The 27944-nt window shown below is 34.1% G+C and overlaps 1 protein-coding gene across 1 annotated transcript; it reads left to right on the forward strand.

Moving 5' to 3' along the window:
• Nucleotides 1–45: 45 nt before the first annotated feature.
• LOC120353356 (protein charybde-like) lies at nucleotides 46–27264 on the forward strand. The gene is made up of 3 exons (XM_039436677.1): nucleotides 46–168; nucleotides 19470–20028; nucleotides 27039–27264. The coding sequence occupies exons 2-3, from the start codon at nucleotides 19845–19847 to the stop codon at nucleotides 27242–27244; spliced, it is 390 nt and encodes a 129-aa protein (XP_039292611.1). The 5' UTR covers nucleotides 46–168; nucleotides 19470–19844; the 3' UTR covers nucleotides 27245–27264.
• Nucleotides 27265–27944: the final 680 nt, after the last annotated feature.

The raw sequence follows: 27944 nt of genomic DNA on the forward strand, positions 1-27944 counted from the left end.
TATAAATATACAATTCAACACAGTGTGATGTGTAACTCTTCTGTTTTCAGAATGGACCGCGGTGACCTAAATAGTCATGATATTCATGCTTATGGCAGATTCTATCCTGTAAGAGTTGATGCTGCTTCAGTGAACGCTTTGGATTTTCCACCATTACTGAGCTTGAAGGTGAGAGCATCACTGAATAATAAATGAATTCTCATATAAAATTTTAGTTTATCAAAATAATAGGTCTAAGAAAAATATCTTTTAGTTTTTATGCTTATTGAATATGCTAGATGAAATTATGTAAATACGTTCTGCACATTCGTTTTATTGCCTTGTAACACCATGAAAACATTGTGGGAGGGGGAGCCCCTAGTAGTCGGTGTCACATGCTATTTTAGAAGCCATATCATTTATCAGTGATTGTGAGTGTGAGAAAAATAATGTTCTTCCTTCAACAAATATCTTTCCATAATGAAAAATTGTTGGAATAGTTATTTCTGCAACTAGTGCGCAAAGTAATAGTTTGCTGCATGAAATGTTTACCCATGAGCCTACGGCTCGTGCAGAATGTGTTTTGAGTGCAGCAGAGGAACTTTGCGCACTTATTTCACATTTTCCAGTTACAATCGAATATGAAAAGTGAAAAATTGTGGGTAAAATGTGCTGAAATCCATCAAATGTTTGTCTGTAATTTTGTTATTAATAACAACCTCAATTTATTTAAAAATTAATCAATAATTTATTTCAATCAACTATCAAATAAATTGAATTAATTTGAAAATTTCAATAAATTTTAATTTATTAATAATTTATGAACCTTTCAATTTATAAATAGAAAAAATATTATTTGTAATAATTTATATTCAATAATATTTAAATATTTCAATATAAATATTTATTAATTAATAATTCAACCAATTACTAATTAATTTAAAACATCCATTTTGTAAAAATTACATGAATGATTTTTTATTAGAATGATGGTGAGATGATAGATGAATCGAATTCACAACAGAAGTGGCTGTACGTCGCGAGACAGAAGATTTAGGGTCGTTTGCACAGTGACAGTTTAAACTAAATTTCATTTTAAACTGGATTAAATCCGTATCAAGTCTAGTTTGTTATAGTGTGTTTCATTTTGAGTTTAAGCCACCAGCTGATTAAATCGAGTTTAAGATTGAGACTGTGTAAACGGCCCTTAATGACTCATAGTGTAGGAAATGCAGTTCTAAGCATGCGCTAGTTCTAGAAATCTCTGGCCGTGTGATCAAATAGAAGCAGGCCATACCGGCTTCGCAATCTCTGAAGTAGTACCGCTATGGTGGTCTACGGAAATCACTCAACAAGAGGTACTGGTCTACTGCTACTGCCAAGGCAACGAACTCTGTGTGGCCTGGTCCTACTTGACAACACGGCAAGGGATTTTTAGAACTTAGGTACCGCAGTTGACAGCTCGGTGTGGCACCGCCATGAATGTTCAATGCCTGTATGATCAATAGCTGGCTAAAGATCATTTAAGTTTACTCACTATTCAAATTAGATTCAATTGTTAAAACAATTGAAAATGTCACAACAACGTCAAAGTCACATAACACCAATAAAAAGAAATTATAAAAAATGAAAATAAATGGTACATGAAATGAACCATTGAATGATTGAGCATACATCATTGAGAAAATAACTAACATTTAAATAGAAAGTTTGTATGACAAAGGTTGAATCAAATAAAAAAAACAGAGAGATTTAAACCTATATTGGAAACAATTTCACTTGTTGAGAGACAATATGTCTCTGTGAGTGAAAACTGAGATGAAGGCAATGTGGAGTTGTCTCCTGAAACTGCAGAGGATGGTTGTAATCTAGGAAATTTCAAAGAAAATCTACGTTTCAGAGTTGTAGCAGGATACAAGACCCTTGCTAATCATTTGAAAAATTTTGGGTCACGAGCAACTTATATAAACAAGAAAACTCCAAATATTATAATTGAATGTATTGGTAAAGAGGTAACTGCTAAAATAATACAACGCCTGGATATAAATGTATTATACAGTATAATGTTGGGTGAGACAACCGGTGCCAACCATATTTTACAATTATGCTTAATATCACGATACATCGATGAAGAGAATGTTAGAGAATACTTTATAAGCTCCACTGATACATACAAAGCAATTCAGAACTTCGAAGACACTGAAGAAGAGGGTGAACTGAATAAAGAACAAAAACTAACAAGGAAAAACCTGGGAGTAATAGTACTGAACCAGCTGAAGAACTCTCGACTTGAAAGACTGTGTAGGAATTGGCGCAGTTGGCTGCAGTGTCATGGTATCTGAGATTGCTGGTGCAGGGCATAAATTCAAAAATAAGCAAAAAATTCAATAAGATGCCCATGTAACAATAATGCCCTCAACCTGTCCCTCAAAATCAACTCGTGTTGAAAGTGTTAGAATTGTCATTGGTTTGATGAAAGAACCTATTCAATTTCTAGGGCCTCTGCAAAGAGTAATCTTGGTTCAAAAAATGAACTCAGAGGACAATGAGCTGTAGCCTACTAAGTGAGACGAGATGGGTTGAGAGGCACACATTAAGGTGCGTACAGACTTTCGCTCTGCTCCACAATCGAACGTCACTCGAGCTGATCGATTGATGATCGACCGGGGAGCAAGAGTGGAACGCGAGAAGAGCTAACATCTCCCGTAACGTTCATGATCGGAGCGATTGCGGTGCGCGCGTGGAGCGAGTGCGGGCGTGTTGGAGGCGCGTATATCTGTACGCACCTTAAGATTCACAGTTCCGCACCAGCCTTGAAAAAATGTTCAAATTTAATTTCTAACTATAATTTCCAAATGGAATGAATTGGTATCTACTCACAAAGCCGATTCTCTTATTTATGCATTATGTGAAAGTGAATTGATGGTTAGTCTGGTAAGTTTAAGTGACATTCTTCCTCTAACCTCACCTCTTAGTTGATGCCTTAGAAAAGAAACAGTAAATTCAGATCTAGCCATAATTTATGTTCAAACTACTACTACTACTATCAAATCTTTAGAAGAGAAGAGAGAAATCTGAATTAGAGTTTATGAGTGTATATGAGGATTGTACAAAACTAGCACATGATCTCGGGATAAATATTCAAATGCCCAGGATTGCATGCCGTCAGAAGAATAGATTAAATCCACCTGTAACTGAGATTGATTCTTATTACCGAGTATCTATCTACATTCCCCTTATATAGTCAATATTTGAAGATATTAAATGATGATTCTCACAAAAATCATTCAAATCTATTATATGGCCTCCAGAATGTAATACCAGTTATATCATTAGGTTCCCAAACATTAAGATCTCAACAAGAACTTGCAACTTTGTGTTCGAGATTTTTAAGTGTGTTGAACTTTAAAGAAATCTAGCACAGCAACAGATAATGAGAAAATTTTAAAATGGGAAAACATTTGGCAGGAAAACACTAATGTACCTGTAAATTCTTGTAACAGCTCTAGTAAATATGACAAGGACGTTTTTCCTATCATAAATTTGCTTCTCCATGTGTTGACTGTGCTCCCAGCAAGAGTAGCTAGTGCTGAGAGAGATCATTCTCTACTTTTAGCCCAGTCAACGAAATGTTATAGAGGGAAAAGTTTGGAAGACAATTTTTGACCCTGCAGTTCTGTTTAGGGTAGTGAGTAGGTAAACATATCAAAAGTCCCTACCCATACCCCCTGTGCTAAGGGGGTGGGGGTGGTTCAAAGGTACCATTTTTTGGTTTCTCACATATAACTCGAAAATTATGCATTTTACAGACAAAAAATGATTCCAGACCTGCTAAAATAGCAAAAACCAAAGCTGAAAAGATAATGATCAAAGAAAACATCAAAGACGTATACAAACAAAAAGAAATGCTCAACTCCAAACTTTTGTAACTACACCTAGAAATCTCTAACACATATGGACATGACTTCTTCCAAGAATTAGCCATCACAACCCGTCACTGGATTAAACAAAAAACCAAAAAAATAGAAGAGACACACAATAAGAAAATTGCTAACCTAACCCCTCCACACTCAATCATAGAATCCAACCATGAATTCTACAAAAGAACTGTAAACCTAACAAATACAGAATTCACAAAGAAAGAACTTTATATTCTTGATAAAGGCCTCAAACACAACCTATCCTACACATACAATAATGGCACATTGAAACAAATAGTTATTGAAACAGAGACATCCATACATCATACTGAACCACAAATTCAAGATGAACTAAGACATGAAACATTAAAAGTAATCAAAAGCATCAAAACACAAACCAAAAACTCCCTCAACAATGAAGCCCAAATAATAAGAGATGTACAGAATAAAGCAAATGATAACAACTTGAAATTTGTCAAAGCAGATAAGGGGAACACCACCGTAAACATAAACAAAAAAGACCTTGACCAAAAAACCATGGAATTCATTACTAAAAACAACATAAAACAACTCAAATCAGTCCCAACAAACGAATACCACGTAACCATAAAGAAAACAATCAACAATGCAAAACATTTAATATCAGCAGCAGAAAAAAGAACACTCAAACAAATCCACCCATCAGCACCGACCCTACAAACACTTCCAAAATTACATAAACCCAACATTCCCATCCGACCCATAGTAAACTACCGCGAAGCACCAGCCTACAAACTTGCAAAACACCTAGACCATACACTTAGAAAATTAATTGATCTAAACAACAAGACACACCTCAAAAACAGTGATGAACTTATCTCAAAACTGAAAGACACTCACATTCCGTTCAACTCAACCCTAGCATCCTTTGATATAACAAACATGTACACCAACATTCCAATCGATGAAACTATATCCATAATCAGAGACCTCCCTACAAAAAGTAGCTTACCAATAGAAAAAACTAATGAAATTATTGAAATCCTGCAGACAATAACCAAACAAAACTATTTCACCTATGACAGCAAGTTCTATCTACAAGATGAAGGTTTACCCATGGGGTCACCAATTAGTAGTTTACTTGCAGAAATATACGTTTAAAACTTTGAAAACAAACACATCCTCAATAGTGAAATATCAAAGAAGATAGCTTTCTGGTATAGATACGTAGATGATATCATAATTCTCTGCAAGGGAAACCAGAGACAATGTGAAGTTCTCCGCAAACACATCAACAAAATCAACAACAAAATACAATTCACTTCTGAGTATGAACAAAATAACTCCATAAACTTCCTCGACCTATCAATCACAAAAAATCCAGACCAAAAACTCAGCTTTAACATTTACAGGAAACCAACCACAACAGAAACCCTAGTCCACAACTCCTCCAACCACCCAACACAGCACAAACATGCAGCATTCAGATCCATGCTCCATAGACTCAACAAAATACCCTTATCACCAGAAAACTACAAAAATGAGCTCAACACAATAAAATACCTAGCACAGAGTAATGGATATGACTCAAACATAATAGACAAACTAAACCAAAAAACAAAAGCAAAAGCATATAAGCAAGAAACCAATCCAACAAATGAGAGAAAACACTTCATAACACTAACATTTATCAATAGTCAATCTAATAAAATTGCCAGAATATTTAAAAAAGCAGGCTACAAGGTGGCTTTCAAAACTAAAAATAAGCTAATGGTTACCCTCACCCCCAAAACCACCGATAACACCGACAAACACAACCTCCCTGGGGTATATAAACTAAAATGTAACGATTGTGAAAAATTCTATATTGACAGAAGTGGACGATCATTCAAACAAAGATTTAAAGAACATATCAACGCACTGAACACCAAAACAGAATCAGCTTATGCAACACATTTAAATGAAACCGGGCACTCCTACACAAGCATAGATACCAACCTCACAATACTGAAAGTAAAAAGAAATGGACATGAATTAAATACAGCAGACCAGTTTGAAATTTATAAAGCCACCATCCTCCTAGACAGTAACAACATAGGTACTAAATGAACAGCTGAATTTCAAATCCAACAAACTTTTTGATCACAATGTGATATGTGATAATGTCATAATAAACACCACAAATCTTCCTGTCAAAACATTTTTGTCATACTTACTCAATTGCAGCTGTTTTCCATGCATCAAATCAAGCCTGTAAACAGCTGTTTTCAGAAAAAGAAAACATGTGATTTTCATTACAGCATACTATACTGTAAAGAGATGATTTTATATAGTATACTGTAATGAGAATCATATGTTTATTTGTTCTACAATCAGCTGTTTACCGGCTTGATTTCATGGATGTAAAACAGTGAAATCGAATGACTATGACAAAAAGTACTATTCCGGTATGCACTGTTGAAAATGATCGCTATACGGTCGAAAGTGCTTCAGTCAGTAAGTAAAAGTTTTTAATTATTTACTTAATAAATTGACTGCATGTCGTGTTCAAATACATAAAAAAGTGTATTAATACAAAGCAGCTCGGAATGGATCAAGAAACCATCACCGTTATTTTGTTATTGAATTCTACCCAGCTTTATCATTTGTTCAACTCTGTTAACCCTATTAACGAATTCTCACAATTAATTATTATTTATTATACTGAATGATTTATTATTCACAAATTATCGACCTCTTTAATCACCAATTATTATTAGGCCTATCCTAGTCAGAAAAATTGTTAAATGATTACAAAAATATTGTTATTTTTTTAGGAAAACAGTATAATTTTAATAGAATATAAATTTCTTCTCTTCTACTTAAATTCAAGGTTTAGGCTATATCGCCTGGTCAGACTCACAAACGCTAGTAATATCCTATCAGTTTTATCATTTCGGCTGTTATAAGATTTTCAATGTAAAGTAAAAATATAAAATAATGCAGAATATAATGTTACAGCCATCTTTTCAAAGGCCTACCCACATCTCTGTTTCCTGTTGGGTGATGAATATACATTTTTAATGACACTTTCTGCTGGCATTCTTCTTAATGCATATAAATTTTGAATCACAAATTTGCAAGGATGCTTAATTTTTCACATTGTAGCATTTTATTTTTCCTCTATATATAAAATATTAGATCATTCTTTCAATATGTGTCACTTCATAGGCGACTGTCGGCCTCAGTAACTACTTTTTAGCGCTAGTTTTGCAATCAATTTTTATATTACAATCTCAAACAGGTCTAGTACCTCGAGATGCAAATACTCAATTGGCATTTCATTTTATTTTGTAATAGTATTTTCCCATGTTGTCAAATTTGTATTGCTTTTATTATGTACTAGCAGGTAACCCGTGCTTCGCAAGGGTCTTTCTTAAAACTTGAAGTAATGAAATCTAGATGAATTCAAAATAGGCCTTTAAGAATCCTCGGTTGATTAAGAATTTATATGCTGCATCTCAAGTAAATCAGTATGACCACCTTTCAATTAAAAAAAGTAGTTGGATTCAAAATGGCGGAAAAAATTTGGGTGTGACGGAAAACCTGTTTTTATCATTCGAAAAGGATCCCCAATCATACCTATCTTCTAATTTCCCTTTTAAGAGAAATCTTCTGCTGCTTCCATACAAACTGGAATCATGACAAATAATTGAAAACTTGACAAACTGAAAACTTGATGTAATCAAATCTTGAAGAATTTAAAATTGGTCTATAACCATTCTCGGTTAAGCAGGAATCTATATGCAAAATTTCAAGTTAATCAGTCCAGTAGTTCTGACGTGATAATGCGTCAAACATAATTTCCCTATACTTTACATCTGTATAGGCTACGTTTATAATCCAGTTCTTCCTTTATTATAGTATAGAAGATGATACATGGATGGATGATCATTGTTATTTTACTAAAAGATAGAATAAGTTGAATAGTTTCCATTTCAGAGGAGTTTTGACAGCCCACAAAACTCATTTTTCATTTGAAGATATAACGAAAAGGTGCATATGACCTTATTTTTTTGCTCAGCTTGCCAAAAAAATCTGGTGTGGCGCACTCACACAACTTTCCTTGCCGTTATGAAAATTTATCACCTGACGCTAGTGTTCCCGCGCATCTCAAGTCTACTTTTCTAAGATCTGAGCCAGCTGGTGACAGGACAAAAGCGCTGCAGACACACGAAGTCTGCTATCTCTTCATAGTGAATGATTTAATAGAATCAACAGTTGCCAACAGTTTGCAATCAAATAATCTTATTTTCTCGAATTTCGAGCTTATTTTCAATTTTAGGTGAAAATGTTACTGAAAATTAATTGTAGAAATTTTCATGTTCAATTATTTCCACTTGAATTTTTTTGTTTAAATTGTATATGAAGGCTTCTAATTGAGAATCTAAGATCAAACTTTGCATAGATGGGGCGGAGCTCCTAGAATTTTTACAGATATAGGACTTGTTGCAGTTGATAGAGCTTATCAATGACTATTTCAGGTACGAATTTGATCAAAATCGTTGGAGCCGTTTTCGAGAAAATCGCGAAAAACCCTGTTTTTGACAACATTTTCGCCATTTTAGCTGCAATCTTGAATCGCATTTGATCGAAATTGTTCGTGTCGGATCCTTATATTGTAAGGACAGGACCTTACGTTCCGAATTTCAAGTCATTCCGTTAATTGGGAGATGAGATATCGTGTACACAGACACACACACACACACACACCACACACACACAACACACACACACACACACACACACACACACACACACACACACACACACACACACACACACACACACACACACACTTTTTGGACTTAGGGGACCTTGAAACGTATAGAAATATAGAAATTGGGGTACCTAATTTTTTCGGAAAGCAATACTTTCCTTACCTATGGTAATAGGGCAAGGAAAGTAAAAATACCCCTCATTCCAATATTAAAATTTTCGACTGACTGTACAGTGAGTCAGTCATTCTATCAGGGCTCGAATAATTTTGAAATTTTAATTAAATAAAAATGGATGAATATAATTTCTTTATGTAAATAACAACACCTTCATTCAAAAACATATTAACTGCATGCGTTTTCATATTGCCGATACAGCATTGATGAAACTGTAGACGCTTATTTAGCACTTTGTCTCAAAAATTGTTCTAGCTGAAAAATTAATAATCCATGCCACGTGTAGGCCTAAACAGTGCATCAGGAAAACGAAGATTCAAAACTATGTTTTTCAGGTAGAAAGCAATATAGAAACAGATGTTCTTTTTTTAATTTCGACCATATGATTTGGTGATTTTTTAATTAAATCGAATTTCATTTTAAAATAATGACAAATACCATTAATGAATTTTAAACATTAATTCTGAAAAATCAAAGAAGGAAAATTAGAATTTGGGCTTCCAGGTGCACGAGATTGATATTTTTAGAATCTATGTGCAAAATTTGGAGATCTAAATCATTCCCGTTTTTCCGGTATGCAATCCACAAGTAGTTGACATGTTTTGATGCGAACAAAAACGAACACACGAACAAACACAACTCCAAAGTTAGTAGACAGAAGGTTGGTCACTGATCTATAGTATTTTCGTTGAAATGCAATTGGAGTGGGGGAACTGCAGCCGTGACGTAGGCTGTAGTACAGAGTAGGCAGAATATCGCATTCTTGAAAATCATATGGTGTCGTATAGTCAAATTATATAACACAAACATTTTCTGACATGCAATCTTTCTGTTTCTGCTTTACAATAATTATTAAAACATTTGAATAATACAAGCATTTTGCCATATGAAAGCAAAAACCCCACCTCCTAACCTTCCCTTTCAAATCCTTAAGGTTTCTTCATCTTCTAGGTCGTGTTTATATTTTGTAGTTTGGCTATACATCAGCTTGTGAATTTCGGGGATGAGATATTTTGATTCTCGTAGAACATGTGCTCGATACCAGCATGTGTTCAGTGCATTTACAATGAATGAAATTCATCGGATTTATCGGGATCGGTTTATCGGTTTATTGCAATGCATTGGTTTATCAAGTTTTTTTAAGGGTTAATCTGAAATTATAATAGTATAACATTGTCTATTAACGCTTTTCCAGTTTATTAACTGTTAGCAAGTATGGAGAATTTTAAAGTTGTAGGTCAATCTTGAGGAGATTAAACGACGATATATTTGAAGATACAGTGAATAAACTGTATGCTCAGTGTGGTTACTCTAGAACATTTTTACTACACGTGACGTCACGCTGGCGATACCCCCACCACTTTGAATCAAACACCTGTGAGTGATCAACCTTTTGTCTACTAACGTTGACACAACTCTACTCTCTCTTATTATATAGATTTCCAAGTTTTTATTTCTTTTTTGTCAATAGAATATTTCACAATATATTTATTCAGACTTTTCTTAAGACTTGGTACTTTTCATCTTATTTGGATCATAATTATATAGATCATTCTGTGGGTATAACATAGAATAAACAGTCTAGATTGTTTATTCTATGGTATGACTGTTTTAGTGTATGTGAAATACAATCAACCCGGAGGCAACACGGAGTGATCCGTGGTCTAGTAGATAGAGTGCTTGCGTAGCAGCATAGAGATCCCGGGTTCAAACCCCACTGAGAGCCAAAAGTTTTTTAAACAGATCACTCCCGTGTTATCGGATGGGCACGTTAAACTGTCGGTCCCGGCTGAAGTATGACAGTCGTAAGGCCCATTGACGGCTTAAATTATATATTCAGGCGGTGGAACATTCCCGCAAGGAACTCCCCACCAACAAAAGCCATACGAATTTATTTTTATTTTACAATCAACCCTGCAATAATTCCTTCATGATTTCTAATAATATAGTCTATAGACCTCACAACCCTTCTACTTTTATAATGGGGCACCGATAGCTGTAGGTTATGGTAGGAATCAGGTTTCAAGTCATTTTATGATAATTTTCCAATAAATTGATCGCATGATTCACAACGTTGTGATTTGTAAGCGTATCAATTGAATGAAACTATTATTATGGGCTGTTCATTCAAATTTTAAGATCGGATTTCATTCATTTTATTGTCTATCAATTGTTTCATTTACTATATTGTTCATCAATTTTTATTGTAATATCAATTGTCATTAGTCACGAAATCCATTACACTCTCATAAAATGTTTCTCCTTTCTTTCTATTTTTGTGATTCATAATTTTACTCATAACAATTTACAAAAGACAGGTTCTATTCTTTGAACACTGTGCTTGTTTTAAAACAATGCCAATATCAATTTATGATGAGTAGCTGTAATAGAATTAATCAATCTATCCAAGGCAATGAATCATCCCTTTGATGAAAATGCTAACTCCACAATATTTAATAGTATAGAACTCAGTGAAAATAGAATGTAATTACATTCTATATTCTCAGGATGCAATAGATGATACATCTACACTTAAGATCTATAAGTAAGGCGTATTATGCAGGTGTAGGAAGAAGTATGCTTATGTTGATTACAAATATTTATTATCATTAAACAATTCAAATTACCATTATTACCATTATCATTATTATATTCAAATATAATACTAGCACTTTAACCGAAAGATCGGTCTCACATACACCATGCTAGTTTTAATTGTTGTTTTGTGGCATCCCTGTGCGCCAGACGGCTCTGTCATTCATAATACCTTCCTCCAAACCTTTTCTTGCACAGACAAAACAGTTTACAATCAGTCAAAGCCTTTGTAATATTTAATATTCAATATTTATTATTTATAGTATATTCATATTGTTTCTAACAAATTGGATGGGGCCAATTACATCAATAGATGAACCTACAATAAAAATAAAATGACTTTTCCTCCACCAATAAGTGTTCCAAATCCTAACTAACAGAACACCAGGTAAACAACAATAATGCTTTTTGGTGCTGATGAAGTGTCCAGTGATAAAAATATTGAAAATGAAATAGACAATTCCGATGTGGATCCAGATTCTATTTTGCCAAACAGGAATGAAAATTCTACAGATTCTAACACTGATTAACCTTTGGAAATGATGGAGCTGCCGGAGCAATTGGTTGATGAGCCTCATAATGTTCTCCAGAAAGACGAGAAAAAAGCATGCAGCTAATGTAATCAAGTATATTATATTGGTCTCTGAGACCTCATATTTCTAGAAATGTTAGGGAATTCATCTTTCGGTGAGAGTGCTAGCAGGTAACCCGTGCTCCGCAAGGATTTAATTATAAATTTGTCAAACTGAAAACTTGGAGTAATGAAATCTTGAAGAATTCAAAATAGACCTATAACCATCCTCGGTGAATTAAGAATCTATTCGCAAAATTTCAAATCAATCAGTTGAGTAGTTTCGACGATGATGCGTGATTCGTGAATTTCCCATCTCGTACGCTTGTAAGCCAGTTCTTTTCTTCATTATATTATAGATTATCTTTTATACTGACAGAAAAGTATTTAAACAACAAGAAAACGTGGGAATTCAATTAAATTGAATACTCGTACATTTCATTTACACAATCACAACATCAAATGAGTGGCAGAGAATCATCAAGATAAACCCAAAACTGTTTCTCTCCCTAATTTTGATTTTGATAAGAAATTACTTGAAGCTATGTAAACACTTCTTATAATAATAAAAAAATTCACAGATATATTATACTAAAAATGTTTCTCGGTTGAAAAGAAATGAAAAAAAATATGAATCATTACACTTGAAAATGCATTTATGAATTGGAAAACTTACATTGCGCGATATCATCAGATTTGCAATAAGCATAGGTAGAATATGGTAAATCATATTTTTTAGAAATTCAATTCAACATAAATGTACTTGATTACTTACTTAACACAATTATTCAAGAATATAACATTTTTCTGTTATTATAACCATTTTATCCAAAACCCAAAATTCAAGTGTTTATGTGGATAGAGTTTGATGTATGTGATATTTTATTATTGTGTACTGTGATAATAATTTATCAGTTGATATGATCACATACGGTATCTTACACAACAATGAGCTGCTGTTATTTTATTGAACTACTTATTGTAGCAAGGAGAGCATCGTGGAATAATTAGTATCAACAATTTATCAATTGAGACGACCATCAGTTTCTTGTTTACCCCTCACAGTCTCCTGTGTGGAACAATGCTCACATTTTGCAATTTTTAATCTGCCGAATTAGATTAAATATTGAAAATGGTATTAGTGACCGAAACATGTTGTGAGAAAATAATCTAAAAGAGTACTGAGATTTATATTTTTATTTATATATATATATATATATTATATATATATATATATATATATATATATATATATATATATATATTATATATATATATATATATAATATATATATATATAACATATAATACATTATATTTTGATCTTTGTATGGTTCTTTTTTTGTACGATTACATGTACGAGGGTCATTTTTTTCAACATCCGATCACATACCCATTGTTCATGAAAAAAAGGGTAGGGGGTGATTTTGACAGAGCTGAACAGCTTGTCATCCCCACCAAACGACCTGTGATCGGTGCGGCCAGATCATCAATTTTGTTGTCGAGTTATAGACCCAGAAACATGGCCACCTCACTTGAATCTTCCGCCAAGTGCTAGTTGCGTAGCGTTATTTATTTATGCAAGCAAAAAGTGATAGTTCAGCATAAATTCACTGAAGAATGATCCAAGTTTACATGAACGATAATGCTGTGCGTGAATGGTGTTGGAAAATTGAAGACATCAGTCGAAATGATTTCCGGAATCTTTATGGTGCATGCCAACTCGCCTCATGGTGCTGGTGTAACGAAAAGGCTTCTCCAGCAAATCAAGTTGGATAATTTCGATCACCCGCCACATAATCCTGACTTAGCCACTAGTAACTCATACATTTTTCTCAAACTCACATCACGACTTTGAGAGCAGAGGTTCCAAACTAACAAGGATTTCCCTAATTAACGTCTTAGCCCATTTAAACTCATCTTTTATGAAGAGGGTTTTTGTTGGCTGGCCCACTGATATAAGAAATGCCACAATTTTTACGGCAGTTATGTTGAAGAATAATATTAACTTGTGAACAAATTATTCTCTCATAAACATTCGTCTTCTAGTTATGGCCAATCGTAGGTTGAAAAAAATGACCCTCGTTACATGGTTGCTACTGTAATCAAGGACTTTTAATTCTTTAATCTATGCTTAAAAAGCCTCCAATTACTAATAATGATTAATTATCATGAATTCATCAGTGTTAGGTATGTTTTATTATTTCATTCCTTGTTCTAAGGTTTCATAACTCATTGCAATCCGCAATTCTGTAGATGTTTTGCATACATCCTACTTCAATGATATGCTAGGGGAACAAAATTAAGTTCCTGAAGAATATTCTAGAAATTACATTATTCATAAGACCTTCACATTTCATATTCACCTGTTGACTAATCGATTAAGCAGTAGTGAGGGTTATGAATGTGAACCTAAAAAATGTTTTATTTAAGAAAATATTTTAAACTCTAGTTTGCACGCAAAGTTTAGACCACACATTGCAACCGTGGTGAAACTGCTATTGAAACCATGTCATCAATATTATCAATCACTCATCAATATCCATATCTATATAAATAAAAATCTAGCCGCGGCTAGATAAATGAGGAGGCGCGGCATGGTGACACAAAGTGTTGATCATCACAGGAGATTGCCTCATCACACCGTTCCACGCCATGCCCGATTCAGTGTGTGTGTGAGTTTTCCATTCAAACCAATAGGCCCTGAAGAAGCACCTGGATGCAAAATGCCACATCGCGCCTCCTCAGGTAAGCATCCAGCTAAAGTTTGTTATGAGATGCATTAACTATTTTGCGGTACGAAGTTCGCCGGGCCAGCTTGTTATAAAATAGAAATAGATGTGATTATTGAGTGACGAGCCACAGCCTACTATAGATAGAAGGCCGGAACATGCTCAATATGGCAACGTGTGGTTCAGGCCGACTTTGCTTTATTTGATATGCATAGATTCATCACACCATTAGACAAATTGTATTTTGTAGAATCATTTGTATTATTGTATATTGTGAAATCATTTGCATTTGTTAGTAGGGATAGTAAGTATTTACCCTATAAACCCACAGAGATATGTAAAGATAGATTAAACTATTGCTATTGGATATCAATTCTTCTGTGATTTTTTGTCTATTTTTGACTTTTTGGCGGTACGAAGTTCGCCGGGCCAGCTTGTTATAAAATAGAAATAGATGTGATTATTCTTGCTATTGAGTGACGAGCCACAGCCCACCTAGATATAATTGAGTTAATGGACAAAGTTGAATGAATTATCATTATTCCAGCAATTTTCAATTCATTATTAATATTAATTATCACTTCTCTTTATAAGGCTACTTTGAAATTATTAAAACATGATATAAATCTTCAATACCGTACTCTTTGTATTTTTTTCTTCCAAAACTTGACTAGTTCCAACTCATCTAAAGCCATTTATCCTAAATAAAAAAAGATGAGTTGAAACAAGTCTTGTTTTAAAAGAAAAAAGAACAATAAAGGGTAGGGTACTTAATGATGTGTTTTAATATAAATTGATGGATATATTACGAACAAAAACTAAATGGTAGTAGAATATATTCCCTTTGATAGATATTATTGAACTATCGATTATCATTACGGTGTATAGTTAGTTATAGATGCACAAAAAGCGAATGCATTAAATTCAGGAGTTTCTTAAAAAGAAGATGATATTCGACTTTCATATTTTTATTTTACATTTAGAAGGTACTATTCAATACTTTCATTTATTAATGAAATACATTTGATCGTTAAAATTGCTCGTAGGAAATACAGACACAGAAAGTAAGTACAGTGAAATATATTGCCAAGCTAGGCATTATACTTGAAACTCCTAGAGCTAAAGTTAAAATTAGTCTATCAGTTAATATTATTTATTTTTTTATTATCATTGAATTGAATCTCTCAGTATTGTTATTTGATAAAGGGCGTAAAGCTGGTAGTTAATCGGGAGTCTACCCAAGTGAATTCACTTTTCTCGGCCTGAAGCTGAGCTTGACTGCGACGTTGCCAAGTTGTGCGCCCCAGCTTTTATCTAAAGTAAGCCATGGACGAGCCCCTCTGGGCTAGAGAATTCAATCAAAACGCCGCTAATATTCAGTCAGCTGTTCTATCAAAATCTCCGGTTGGGATCGATTTACAATATTCCATATGAATTTTTTTAATTAAATTTTGAATGTTTTTAATTGTTTTAATGTATTTATTACTTTCCTTGCCCTATTACCATAGGTAAGGAAAGTATTGCTTTCCGAAAAAAATTAAGGTACCCCAATTTCTAAATTTCTATACGTTTAAAGGTCTCCTGAGTCCAAAAAAGTGGCTTATGGGTATTGGTCTGTATGTGTGTGTGTGTGTGTATATGAGTGTATGTGCGTGCGTCTGTGTACGATATCTCATCTCCCAATTAACGGAATGACTTGAAATTTGGAACTTAAGTCCTTTCACTATAAGTATCCGACATGAACAATTTCAATCAAATGCAATTCAAGATGGCGGCTAAAATGGCGAAAATGTTGTCAAAAACAAGGTTTTTCGCGATTTTCTCAAAAAACGGCTCCAACGATTTTGATCAAAATTCATACCTATAATAGTCATTGATAAGCTCTATCAACTGTCCCAAGTCACATATCTGTAAAAATTCCAGGAGCTTCGCCCCATCTATGCAAAGTTTGATTTTATATTCCCAATTATCAGTCTCCAGATACAATTTTAACAAAAAATTTCAAGTGGAAATGATTGAGCATGAAAATCTCTACAATTAATGTTTTGTAATATTTTCACCTAAAAATGGAAATAAGCTCGAAATTCGAGAAAATGTGATTATTCAATTGCAAACTTTTGGCAACTGTTGATTCTATTAAACATGCACTATGAAGAGATAGCAGACCTCGTCTGTCTCCAGCGTTATAGTCCTGTCACCAGCTGGCTCAGATCTTAGAATAGTAGACTTGAGATGCGCGCGAACACTAGCGTCAGGTGATCAATTTTCATAACGGCAAGGAAAGTTGTGTGAGTGCGCCACACCAGATTTTTTTAATGTATTTATTATTTTTAGAACTCGTGGCTGGAGCTCAAGGCTTCTTTTCCCAGTCATGCCAAAAACTATTGTATTCTAACGATTTGTAAATTTCATATGATTTGTTCATCTCGTGATTATTGATTCTATCTCTGCATACATATTATAAACATATTATATAACAATATTGAGAACGTATCCTTTGAACTTTTTATAGTTCAAAGAATTTGTATTGATAATTTGAATTTGATTAATTAAAGCGTTCGAAAGTTATCGTCGAACATACAAACCCACAAAGGGACAACTGCTCTAGCCTCAAGTCATAAGTGGGAGCTCGCTACGCTCGTTCAATAATAGCATATTCTGAAGTATGAATTTTATACAGCATATACCTGAAATATTTTGTTGAAGGATGTAATCATATTTGATATCATCTTCGAAAGTCAACTTCTATTTTAAAGTCAAGATCAAAAACACAATTTTGAAAAAATAAACTTACTTTCACATTTTTCTGAATGGCTGAAATCTGATAAGTCTCATTCTTTGTGAAAATGGGAATCTGCTCGTATTTCAACCTGACACCAATAAAATCATTCTGAAGCAATTATTTTTTCACTGAGAATAATGGACTTTTCTGTAAACTAAATCTATTTTTGAATATTTGAGAATATAGGAGCAGTTTTCAGCTTTCTCTCTCTCTCTCTCTCTTTATCTATCTATATGTCGGCAGAGAAAACTCATACGGAGAAAAACAAAGCTGTAAATTTGAAGCAGAGAAAACTTATACAAAAACTTATAAGATTGTTTCATTCTGTGCTATCGGTTAGAATTGCAATTCTATGAAAATCATTGAACACTTTCAGGATATTTGCTCATTTTTCCATTTTTCAATTAGGATATTACTTCTCAAGGTTCTAGTTTATAGGGTCGCTCAGTATTCGCATTGGTCAAGTAACCGCTTGAAGCCCACGGCATATCAGTATCCAGTATCCACTGGATGAGTATCAGTTATGATCTTCTTGCACAGCCTTTTTAAGGCTGTGCAAAGGCTAAAAATAAACTTTCTACTCGCGATATTTTTTCAAGTTTTTCGATTTGTATATCATGAAGCTATTAAAATGAAAAGGTTGGTTCAAAAGCCATGGTCCAAAAGCAGTTTAATCCCACTTGTGCACTTAATTTTAACACTTTTTCCGATATGAAGCTTTGATTGATCGGTTGCAGTGAGCTGCTTCCGGATTGTCTCTTCTGTGGTTTGTCCAACCACCCACATAGCACTCGTTTGTCTAACGCGTTTTTCATTAGAAAATTGATTCGATTTTTCACACTTCCTTATATTTTATCTTCTTCCTTTTATATAAAATATTACTGGAAAATACGTCGATGAGCCAAAAGATTTGAAAATTTTATTTTAATACTCTATGACTATCAGTGAACTGTATTATCTGTTATTAGACTTATATGACGATTCATAGTACACCTTGAAACTTCTCGTTTCCCTAACTTAAATCACGTTTAAAATTGTTCACAGATTTAATATTTGGACATAATTATCACAATTTATTACAGAGATAATTAATTAAATGTGCCTATAATTGTATTAACAAAACGTGTAATTGCCTAATCTAATAGATATTAAGGTAATAAGTATTATAAGCTGTATAAACTCTTTTTAAATACACTCATGTATATATCCCATTTGCCTAACTTTTACAATATAAACACCCTTTATTTAGTCATTTCTCATATTCATATTCCTTACATATTATTAATATAATATTCCAGCCAAGCTGCAAAATATTGAAGAGTTTATTTGAGTCAGGTCGTCTTTATTACATGCTTATCTACGGATGCACTGTCAGTCCGACAGATTTGATTGATACTTGATCACAATGAATTGAAGCTGCTCACCAAGTACACAGAAGTACAATCTTATCCGAGCAATAGTTTTTCCTTACTTGACTGACTGCATATTACCAAATCTAATAAGATACAAATGGATCTACATAGAATATTATACAGTGTACAGATGTCACTATGTCGGTGGATGGGGTGAAATTACCCCATAGATGAAAAGAAGGTGTGTAGGATTAAACGCATCATAAATGGAATAAAATATTATAATATAGAAGTGAATAGAATTGATAATAGCACTGATAGTGCAAAGGAAATGCAGCTTTGTACTTTGAAATCTTTCATTCAATCTTTAAATTCGAAAATTCGAGGACATCTTCCCTTTCCATTAACCTAGCAATAGTTAGTTGTCACTGCAAATACTTTGTTGGGAAAGTTGGAAAACATCCAATTGTTGATTACAAATTTCTGATGAAAATGAAAGTACCAGCTGATGAGCAATGAAACTAGTGGGGAAATAACATAAAAAAGTAGAAGCTACCGTTATGTAGTTATTTATTGGGTCAATAACTGCTGTAATTGAACCGAAAATGTTCTCTCTTGTTGCCAGGCAAAATAGCCTCGTCGATTTTCCAGCGGAACCGGTCGACGGTGACGATTGGTGGGGGAGCAGCCAATGAGAGAGCCGCTGGCTGATCAGCTGATCGAAGCTGTCCAGAGCAGCAGTGTTGCTTGCATTGTGACGTTGTCCTCGCCAAGGGACGGATCGCATCGGTGTTTTGCTGTGTGGTGCGGTGCTTGCTTAGCCGGCAATGGATGGATAGATCGGCCCGCACTTTCCACAAACATTACTAATTATATATTCAACAGCACAAATTCACACAAAACTCACCCTTATCCCGCGAATGTCCTCCATTCTCAACATTTTTCTAATGCAACTGTCCGACTGATTTACTAACACTATTTACAAATTATTTTTATTAAAATGATGACCAGTGAACACTTGGAACACTTTCTAGAAGATTCTCCACACCGAGACGTAAAATTAAATGAAGTTTTCAATAAACTCTCAGACATTTTACAGCAACAAACACCGATCAAACAAAAAATGTCGTGCGATGTTATTGATAGCATTCTACCTGACCGGAACACAGTCCCAATATCTTCAGGTAAGAACCAGATAACTATGTATCAATGGCACCTCACTATCTCTAAACAGCACCAATTTAGAAAATATTCTGGGTTTTTTGGCACTCATGATCCCTAGCGACTGTAATATTCAACTTGTCCTCAATCAATTATAATTTTATAATAATCATTTATCTACAAACTAGGACTAGATGGAGGGAGCTCTACCTTCTCATCTGGTACCTTCTCTTACAATGTCAGGGTTTCTTTGAATGAGTTTCTTCTTGTGTTTTGTTCTTTCGAATTATCCTCATCAACGTTTATTCTAAATTTTTGTTTTCCAAGTAGGCAGAGTAAACGAGGGGGTGAAGGCTCAATGTTTTTTGTTGATCAAGCATTTCCATGATGTAGCCTACACGAATTTAAGAGTTCTACTTTTGAATTTGAATGATGCTCAGCCAGTGAACAGATGATTTCTAACGGCCGATAGGCTTATAACCTCCTCGTTCAAAGTGATGAGCCCATCAAGTTGTTTGTTATCATTTGAAACCTTGATGTCTTATTTTTATTGAACAGCTTGAAGTATACTATTGAAAATAGCAAGCTCAGATAAAGCTTTACTGACGTCCAAAGTTTATATTGGTGGTTTTTAAATTTGTCAACGACCAAGTGAAAGAACAAAGACTTTGTGACGCCTGCGCCGTCCCAACTCCGGAATCCAGAAATAACGATTTTCTGCCTCACCCTCTGTTCACAGCTGTTCGCCTCACTTTCTTTGTCAAGGTTCCAGCTGAAGTCTTTGTTCTGTCGTCCCTTGTTTATAGAATACCTACACAATTATTACAAATTGTTTATAGCAGGGTCTATCCTTTTCAAAGGTATTAACAAACCAGTTCTCCTTTGTTGAGAGAATTTACTCATTTGATAAAATGAGAAATTTTATGAAATTATGATCCTGAGGTGATCAATTCCAATAGTTTTATTGAATGAACCTACATCGGTACATCCCTTTTTACATGTTTTATGTGTCCAATTGTTTGTAGAAATATAAAAACAAATTATTTGTTTTCAAACTAATTTTGTTTGCTTCAAATTTATTTTGAGTTGTAAACTCGTATCGATACTCTATAAACTACAAAATGGAAACATTAATCATTAATACTGGAGAAAATAAGCAAAATAACCAAAATCTGTATGAAGTAAAATCTTGAACCATTGAGACATCACGGAATACCGAGTTTGCTATTATCATACTATTTTATTATGAAGATTCTGTTCTTTTTTAGAATTTGATTGAAATTGAGGCTTATTCTTAGTGTAATTCGAAATGGGTGATTGTAACTTCAAAGGAGCACTGATATTATTTTAATTTGTAGTATTCTCTAATGATTTAATTTTTAGTTATAAAATAATAATGTTTATATTAGTAATGTTTGAAAAATATATTTAACACAAAATTAGATAGGCGTCTTTTGAAAGCAATCCAACATTATGAAATTGAAAAAATTCATTTTATCTATTTTAGAATGAAAAAACAATTATTAATCGTGGTAAAAATGATAAAGTTATCCATTTCAATAAAAAAATCATATTTTTTAAATCAGCTTAATTTTGAGGACATGATCGATAAAGTTTTCAGATGGGGCAATGATGGCACAATACGTTCCATTGTGTCATCATCTCATGTTTATCGTTTGCTCCATGAAATTCGGTAGCTATTTACGTTTGGTCTTGTTTTCGCCCATAAATCTATTGCCAAAAGTTTACCGAAGGCTACGTAAACTAACTTATGGGAAAACAAGTAGTTGTTTACGCTAAACTAGCAATATCCATTGATCAGTCCAAGTAGAACTCTTAACACATAAATATAATAACAGTCGAAAGCGTTTGTTCATAATAATTATCTCCAAACGCTTATAAATTATGGTGCTTGATAGATATCCAGACCAAGCTATAGATTGATTAGCGTCAAAGATACGAACATATATTATCATACCTTGCGTGTGATGTGAACTTTCAACTATTATTTGAACTTTCCACATGGACGAATAAATATTTATTATATTTCTCATTGGAATATGATATTGTTTGTAATTTAATCGTCTTGTTCTTTGTATAGCTTTTATAGAATTTTACATGAAACAGAATGAAAGATTTGGCCAAAAAATGAAAGAATAATAGAGTTTGGGGAACCGTTGGAACATGAATTAAACATGGTTTCACCAATATTCATTTTAATCATATTCACTTGAATTTAAAAAAATATATATATTTGGAAGGCTTATTTTCACTTTTCATGATTGAGTGACGAATTATTATTAGCAGTGAAGCACAAGTGGAATCCATGAATAGAATTGAAATGTGCACTGGTACAGCAATGAACTTGTATTTATTGTACAGGAATTGAATGTAGCGCGTATTAAATTTAATGAATGTTCAGTCTTCACAATTCTACACCACTATCGTATTTAGTATTATTCGTCTATAACTTGTTGTTATAAAACCAAGAGTTTATTTACAGAACATTTCATCAGCAAGTAAAAAACAACGAAAAATCCGATTCACCAGATGAGGTTTTCTGAGCGTTGAAATTTTTATGGAGGGAACAGCTAAAAAGTTTTAACGTCTGCCGGCAAATTGAAGCATCATACGTCACAGATTGGACACGCATTGACCGGATGACCAGGTGAATTGGCAAAACTCCAACTCAAATCTCGTTTCTTGCGCTGTGGGGCGCTGGACGCTGAAAGAAGCAGTTTGAAGTATAGTGCTGCCTGCAGCCGAATCTCCAACAGAGTTGCTTTGCTTGGAACATTATTTAGCTTGGTCGTGGTCCTAGGCTCAGAACTCAGTCAGTATACTCAGCCTCCCTCTTCATCACAGTTCACTGTTAGCATCAATTGGTCGGGCTATTTTTACCGACGAACGCCGCTTGAATTATATTACAGCTTGCATTTTATATTTGGTAGAAGTGTCCTCCTCAATCAAACCCTGCGCTTTCAATTTAGCATTTGATCCACCTCAATTGACCCAAACTCACGCCTAAAACAGCGCCACTTTACTGCTGCGTCGCACTATATACATGACTACTCTATTAATTTTATTTAGGCCCATGTTATGTACTATGTAGGCCTACTCATTAATAACCGGCTCGACCGGCTCACTAGAATCTATTTTGCCATTCAACCGATAGATAGACAATTCAATTTGTTTTATCATAGATTAGCAAAACTTCTAAAAAATATGAACTGGTCAATACAAAAGTGTACAACTCTTTGGTAGGCTACCTATACAGCAGAAAATTGAGGTGTAATTATGTTATAAACATTATTTTGAATAATACAAACTCATTTTAAAGTGAAGATAGTTTTGGAAAAGATTCAAAATATTTCCAGCTACTCAAGCTATTTTACTAATATTTATTAAATTCCCTAAAGTCATATAATTAAATATATAATGTACGGTAAGATCTTTCATAAAAAAAACAGTTGAATTGAAAAAAAAACTTGTCAAATTCTAGAGTCCTTTCAGATTCTACGAAAACGAAAGGTATACAATTCTTAGATGTAATTGAAAAATAGTAGTTTTACACTTGTTTATTTTCTTTCCTACATTTACATCTTTCCTAACATTCGTATGTTCTATCACAGCAACCTCTTGCGACCCTCTCCACTAATGACCAATTACCGGTATAGATAGAATAGTCACCAATTTGCCCCCATTTCAAGGCAAGCTGATAACGAAATCGAAAAAATACGACCAGTAATACTACCCATTGGCCTAGGCTGGTTTCATACGAAGAGTACAGTATGTGTTTCAATCAATAAAAATACGGCAACACTTGTACGGGTTTGCATTTGGTATTGTCTAATGTACATCTGTCTCGCCAGGGCATAGTCAGTCAGTTGGCACAAAGCCTCAACTCTCAACACCCGCCCATTTCCATTTCTGACAATGAAGGGTCTGTGTAAAAAACGGAGAATTATACCAGTTGGATTTTGGCTGGACAATATTTCGTCATTGGAAATTATACTTTCCCGAGAATAACCAATGTCTGTTATTCTGATGTCTGATGATAGGTCTAACAAATTAATTATTTATAGCGTGATAGTCAGACGACTTGAATAAATAATACTTTCATGTCTGGAGAAATGTCAAGTTTGATATTCTCGTTTGACCTGAGCTCCAGCAAAATCGAGGTTTCCGAGAAGTAGCAATAAATAGACTTGGGGTTGAATAATATGAGGGGAAAGAATACTTAAAGTTGTTCGTATCGCATCATTTTCGTCTTTAAATTACAGTAAATTCAATGCTTACCTAGTTTTTCATACCATGCGTCAAAAATTGATCTCTTATGTATGCATTCCTATTCCACTTTAGGAATATTCACTACATTACGCGGATAATATGACAAAAAGCATTTCAAACAATAGTAATCATCCGATGTATATTCTTGCTCATTTTCTACGTCATAAAAATCGAGGTTAAATGAAAAGATAAATTTTAGAGAATAATCTGGGTCTTTATTTTCGCTGCACTTGTTTACTTACGTTTCGTTTAGCACCAACTGCTCACACAATGATGTATTGCATAATTCTGGTTCGATTAACAGTCAGCTTTTGTCGACAATAAAAGATTAGGAATAATCGCTACTCGCTCTGAATGAAATGAGTCATATTCTATATTCAAGCCAATACTTTTCATATGAATCTTCATTTGAATTGGCCACTGCTGCACTTGCACATTGCTTATGAAATTTGTTGGGATATTACATCACGTATCTTGATCAATAATAGCTGTAAAATTAAGTAGCTGAAAGTACACTCACTATATCACAACAAGAATATTCAAGGGAAATTTGAAGTCAGTAGAAGGAAATGAGGTGAAGGAAAATAAATCCATTACAGATAGTTTTAATATCATTGAGTAAAAATATTTGAAAATAGTCAAATAACCCTGGTAGAAACGCGGGAAGACGTGAACAGGACGGGATCGAAGCACCGAAGGATAGAGGTTGAAAATGAAAATTTAGAATTTGTATTTCAATATATATGACTTATCGGGAATCAGTTTTCAGATGAGTGAATCCTTTGTCTTTGTCGAATTTCACATCAAAATCAAAACAATTTCCCCTTTGGTCAATCCCATAAATATAGAATGTCAATTATATTTTCTCCCGTTGTATTCTTGTTTTAGTTTGTTTTAAATTTATTAATTACATAATACTGTACTTGTAGAATTCATTTGCTTATTGAAACCAAAGTTTGTAAGCAGTTGAAGTTAAATGTCTTGAAACTAGTTACAAGGTGCTGCTCATCTGCATGATGTAAATAGCACGGTAGATTAGCTCAGCTAATATGACAGGAAATTTCTAGAAGGCGACTCACCGATGATGGAGTTTATCCGGCCGTATGGCGACATAAAAAAATCGACAGGATGATTCCTGCTGGCTTTTAGTATTGAGTGGTGAGAGGGTCGAGTTTCGTACATAGGAACAAAGGATTTTCGGTCCTGAGGGAAGTGTGCGTGAACTGCCTCCTGTAAAAATGTCCCCGAAAAAAGGGAGAGGGTGAATATTTCCAGGATTTGCTTCTTGAGAGCTTTCAATCATTCAAATTATAGTTTCGTGCAAGTCGAACAGGGAACTGAGCTTCACCACCTCTTCCCCTCCTCGAACCATTACCCTGACCCTCTCGGCAAGCGTAGCCTAGCGTTGGCGAGAGGCAAGCGGATCGTCACGTAGGCTCTTGGGTGGTGGCGTGGTGGGGGTAGCCTGGTGGTGGGGAGACCGGCTTGGTGTCTTTGTTTCACAGCTGGCAAGTTGCATCAGTCGGTTTCCAGTGTTCTTGGTGTCAACTCGATACCTAGTGCTAGGCCGTACCGGCACATCGCAAGTGATTCCCGATTGAATTCATTTTCTATTTTTTACACTGCCAAACAACTACTGAATCGTATTAATCATTCAAATAACCATTCCATTAACTTTGATATGTTCAAAGTGTACAACAGCTGACTTTCCTTTGTTTCTGCATCATCTCATATCAGCTACATAAGCCAAAGTGATTTATAAATCGTATGAAACTAACATTTCATCCACTTTCTCTTTCTTGATCAATCTGTTATGACTGTATATTAAACTTTTTTATGGCTTTAAATTTTTAACCATTCTTGTCATTCGGTTAGAAGTAAGTTATCGATCGGCGTCGGTTAGAGGTTGACTTGAAAGTGATAATCTACTTTTCACAGGCTTATCAGTTGGATGCAAAGATCATTGGAACTGCTAGGACTAATGATTTTTCAATCATTCTTTGTCTCTTATTGTTTTCATAGGTATTTAAAGTTACTCCAAAATTCAAACCCAAGAATATTAAAATTTCAAGTTCTCACGTCCTGTGCTCTGTATCGGCTTAACTTGCTTTATTTTAATTCGAGTTACAAGTATATTGTGTTCATAACAGAACAATAATATTATATTATATAAGGTACTGAATGATTCTGTTCCAGTATATTCACAAAGCTGCACTAACAAAATTATTAGTCTAATATATTTATTACGCTAACGTATTTCTTTGTTCATTAGGGATTGATAATACTATAATTGATTTTTGAACTACCGATTATTGTATTATTTTTTCTGTGCTATTTTTGTTATTGTGTTGAAATATTGTACTGTTACCGTATTGAACCGGCATTCTGATGTTAGACGTTAGAGCTACCATAAAATATTTACAATATAATAACAACTAATATGAATTTAATAACTGACATTTACTATGATATCTTCCATAATCATAGTTGATTACCTATACATTTTAGAGTTCATTGTTTGATACCGCATACCGGTTCTTCATTGACATGAGTTATAACCATATAGCTATAATTTTAATATAATTATTTCAACTCCATTTTCAATACTGAATACAATATTATAATTGATATTGTGATAGTTTGATTTTGAAGTTCTATTGGAAGCCGATAAACCAAGATTAATTAATTGTTTGTTGGCTGATGTTGGTCTGGCAGGTATGTGACCGAAATGTTGTGTTTGCAGGTTCGACAAGGCCGAGCAGTGACGAGTGCCTCGGAGACGATGGTAGCGCGTGCCAGTCGCTGACGAGGCGCCTGGAGGAGGAACTGCGAGCGGCCAAGACGGCGCAACTCTCCTGCGGCGAGGTGCTTCTGCCCGCAGACCTTCTTCCTAGGATAGCTAGAGATGTTATTCGAATGGCCGAAAACGAGCCTTGCGGATTAAGGTAACTATCATCTCCAACCTCTGTTCTAGCTGTATTTTTTTTATTAAATTTTCTGCAAAGTTTTAATAAAAAGATTCAACAAGAACCGTCCAACCAATTCCCGATTCTAGCGTTGAAGGTTTCTAGATATCAATTATTCTGATTCTTTATAGCAGATTTCTATATGCATCCGTTTTTTGAGTGCAATTCATGCCGGCCGGCTTACCATTTTAGCTGATGTTGCAACTTTTCAGCTATCTTCTTTGTTTGCTACAGCATAATCGTTTATTACATTACTACTGTACTCAAATGAATATAGCGACAATTGTGAATTATTCTAGAATTCTAACAATATAATACCAGGTTGTTGTACTTTAATTTTTTTAATAATAATAAACAGTAACACGCCTACTGTTGTAGACAAAGCTTATGTTCTTTGCAAACATTTATTGTTGAAATATTTCATTGTATCGCTGCAGCTTACATTATATTGTTTCAAAAATATCTCGAGCTCATACAATGACTTTAATACCTCTTTAATGCATTACAAGCTTCATGCATTACCACAATTGTGGGATCGATGGTGTCAAAAAATCAAAACACGTACAAACACATTTCTCAATTTCTCCAGTAATTTTAAATATGAAACTTCCTACTGCTGAATGATTAGTTGAAAATAAAAAGTGAACTTTAGTTGAAGTCAATGTTTCATACAATAGTAAATG

Source organism: Nilaparvata lugens, chromosome 1 (assembly GCF_014356525.2).
Source record: "Nilaparvata lugens isolate BPH chromosome 1, ASM1435652v1, whole genome shotgun sequence".
Classification (NCBI taxonomy): Eukaryota; Metazoa; Arthropoda; class Insecta; order Hemiptera; family Delphacidae; genus Nilaparvata; species Nilaparvata lugens.

Excerpts from the sequence above, each read along its gene's own strand:
- LOC120353356 (XM_039436677.1), top strand. The coding sequence starts at position 19,845 with ATGATGACCAGTGAACACTTGGAACACTTTCTAGAAGATTCTCCACAC. Across the intron at positions 20,029-27,038 it reads CACAGTCCCAATATCTTCAG|GTTCGACAAGGCCGAGCAGT; the intron begins GTAAGAACCAGA and ends TTGTGTTTGCAG.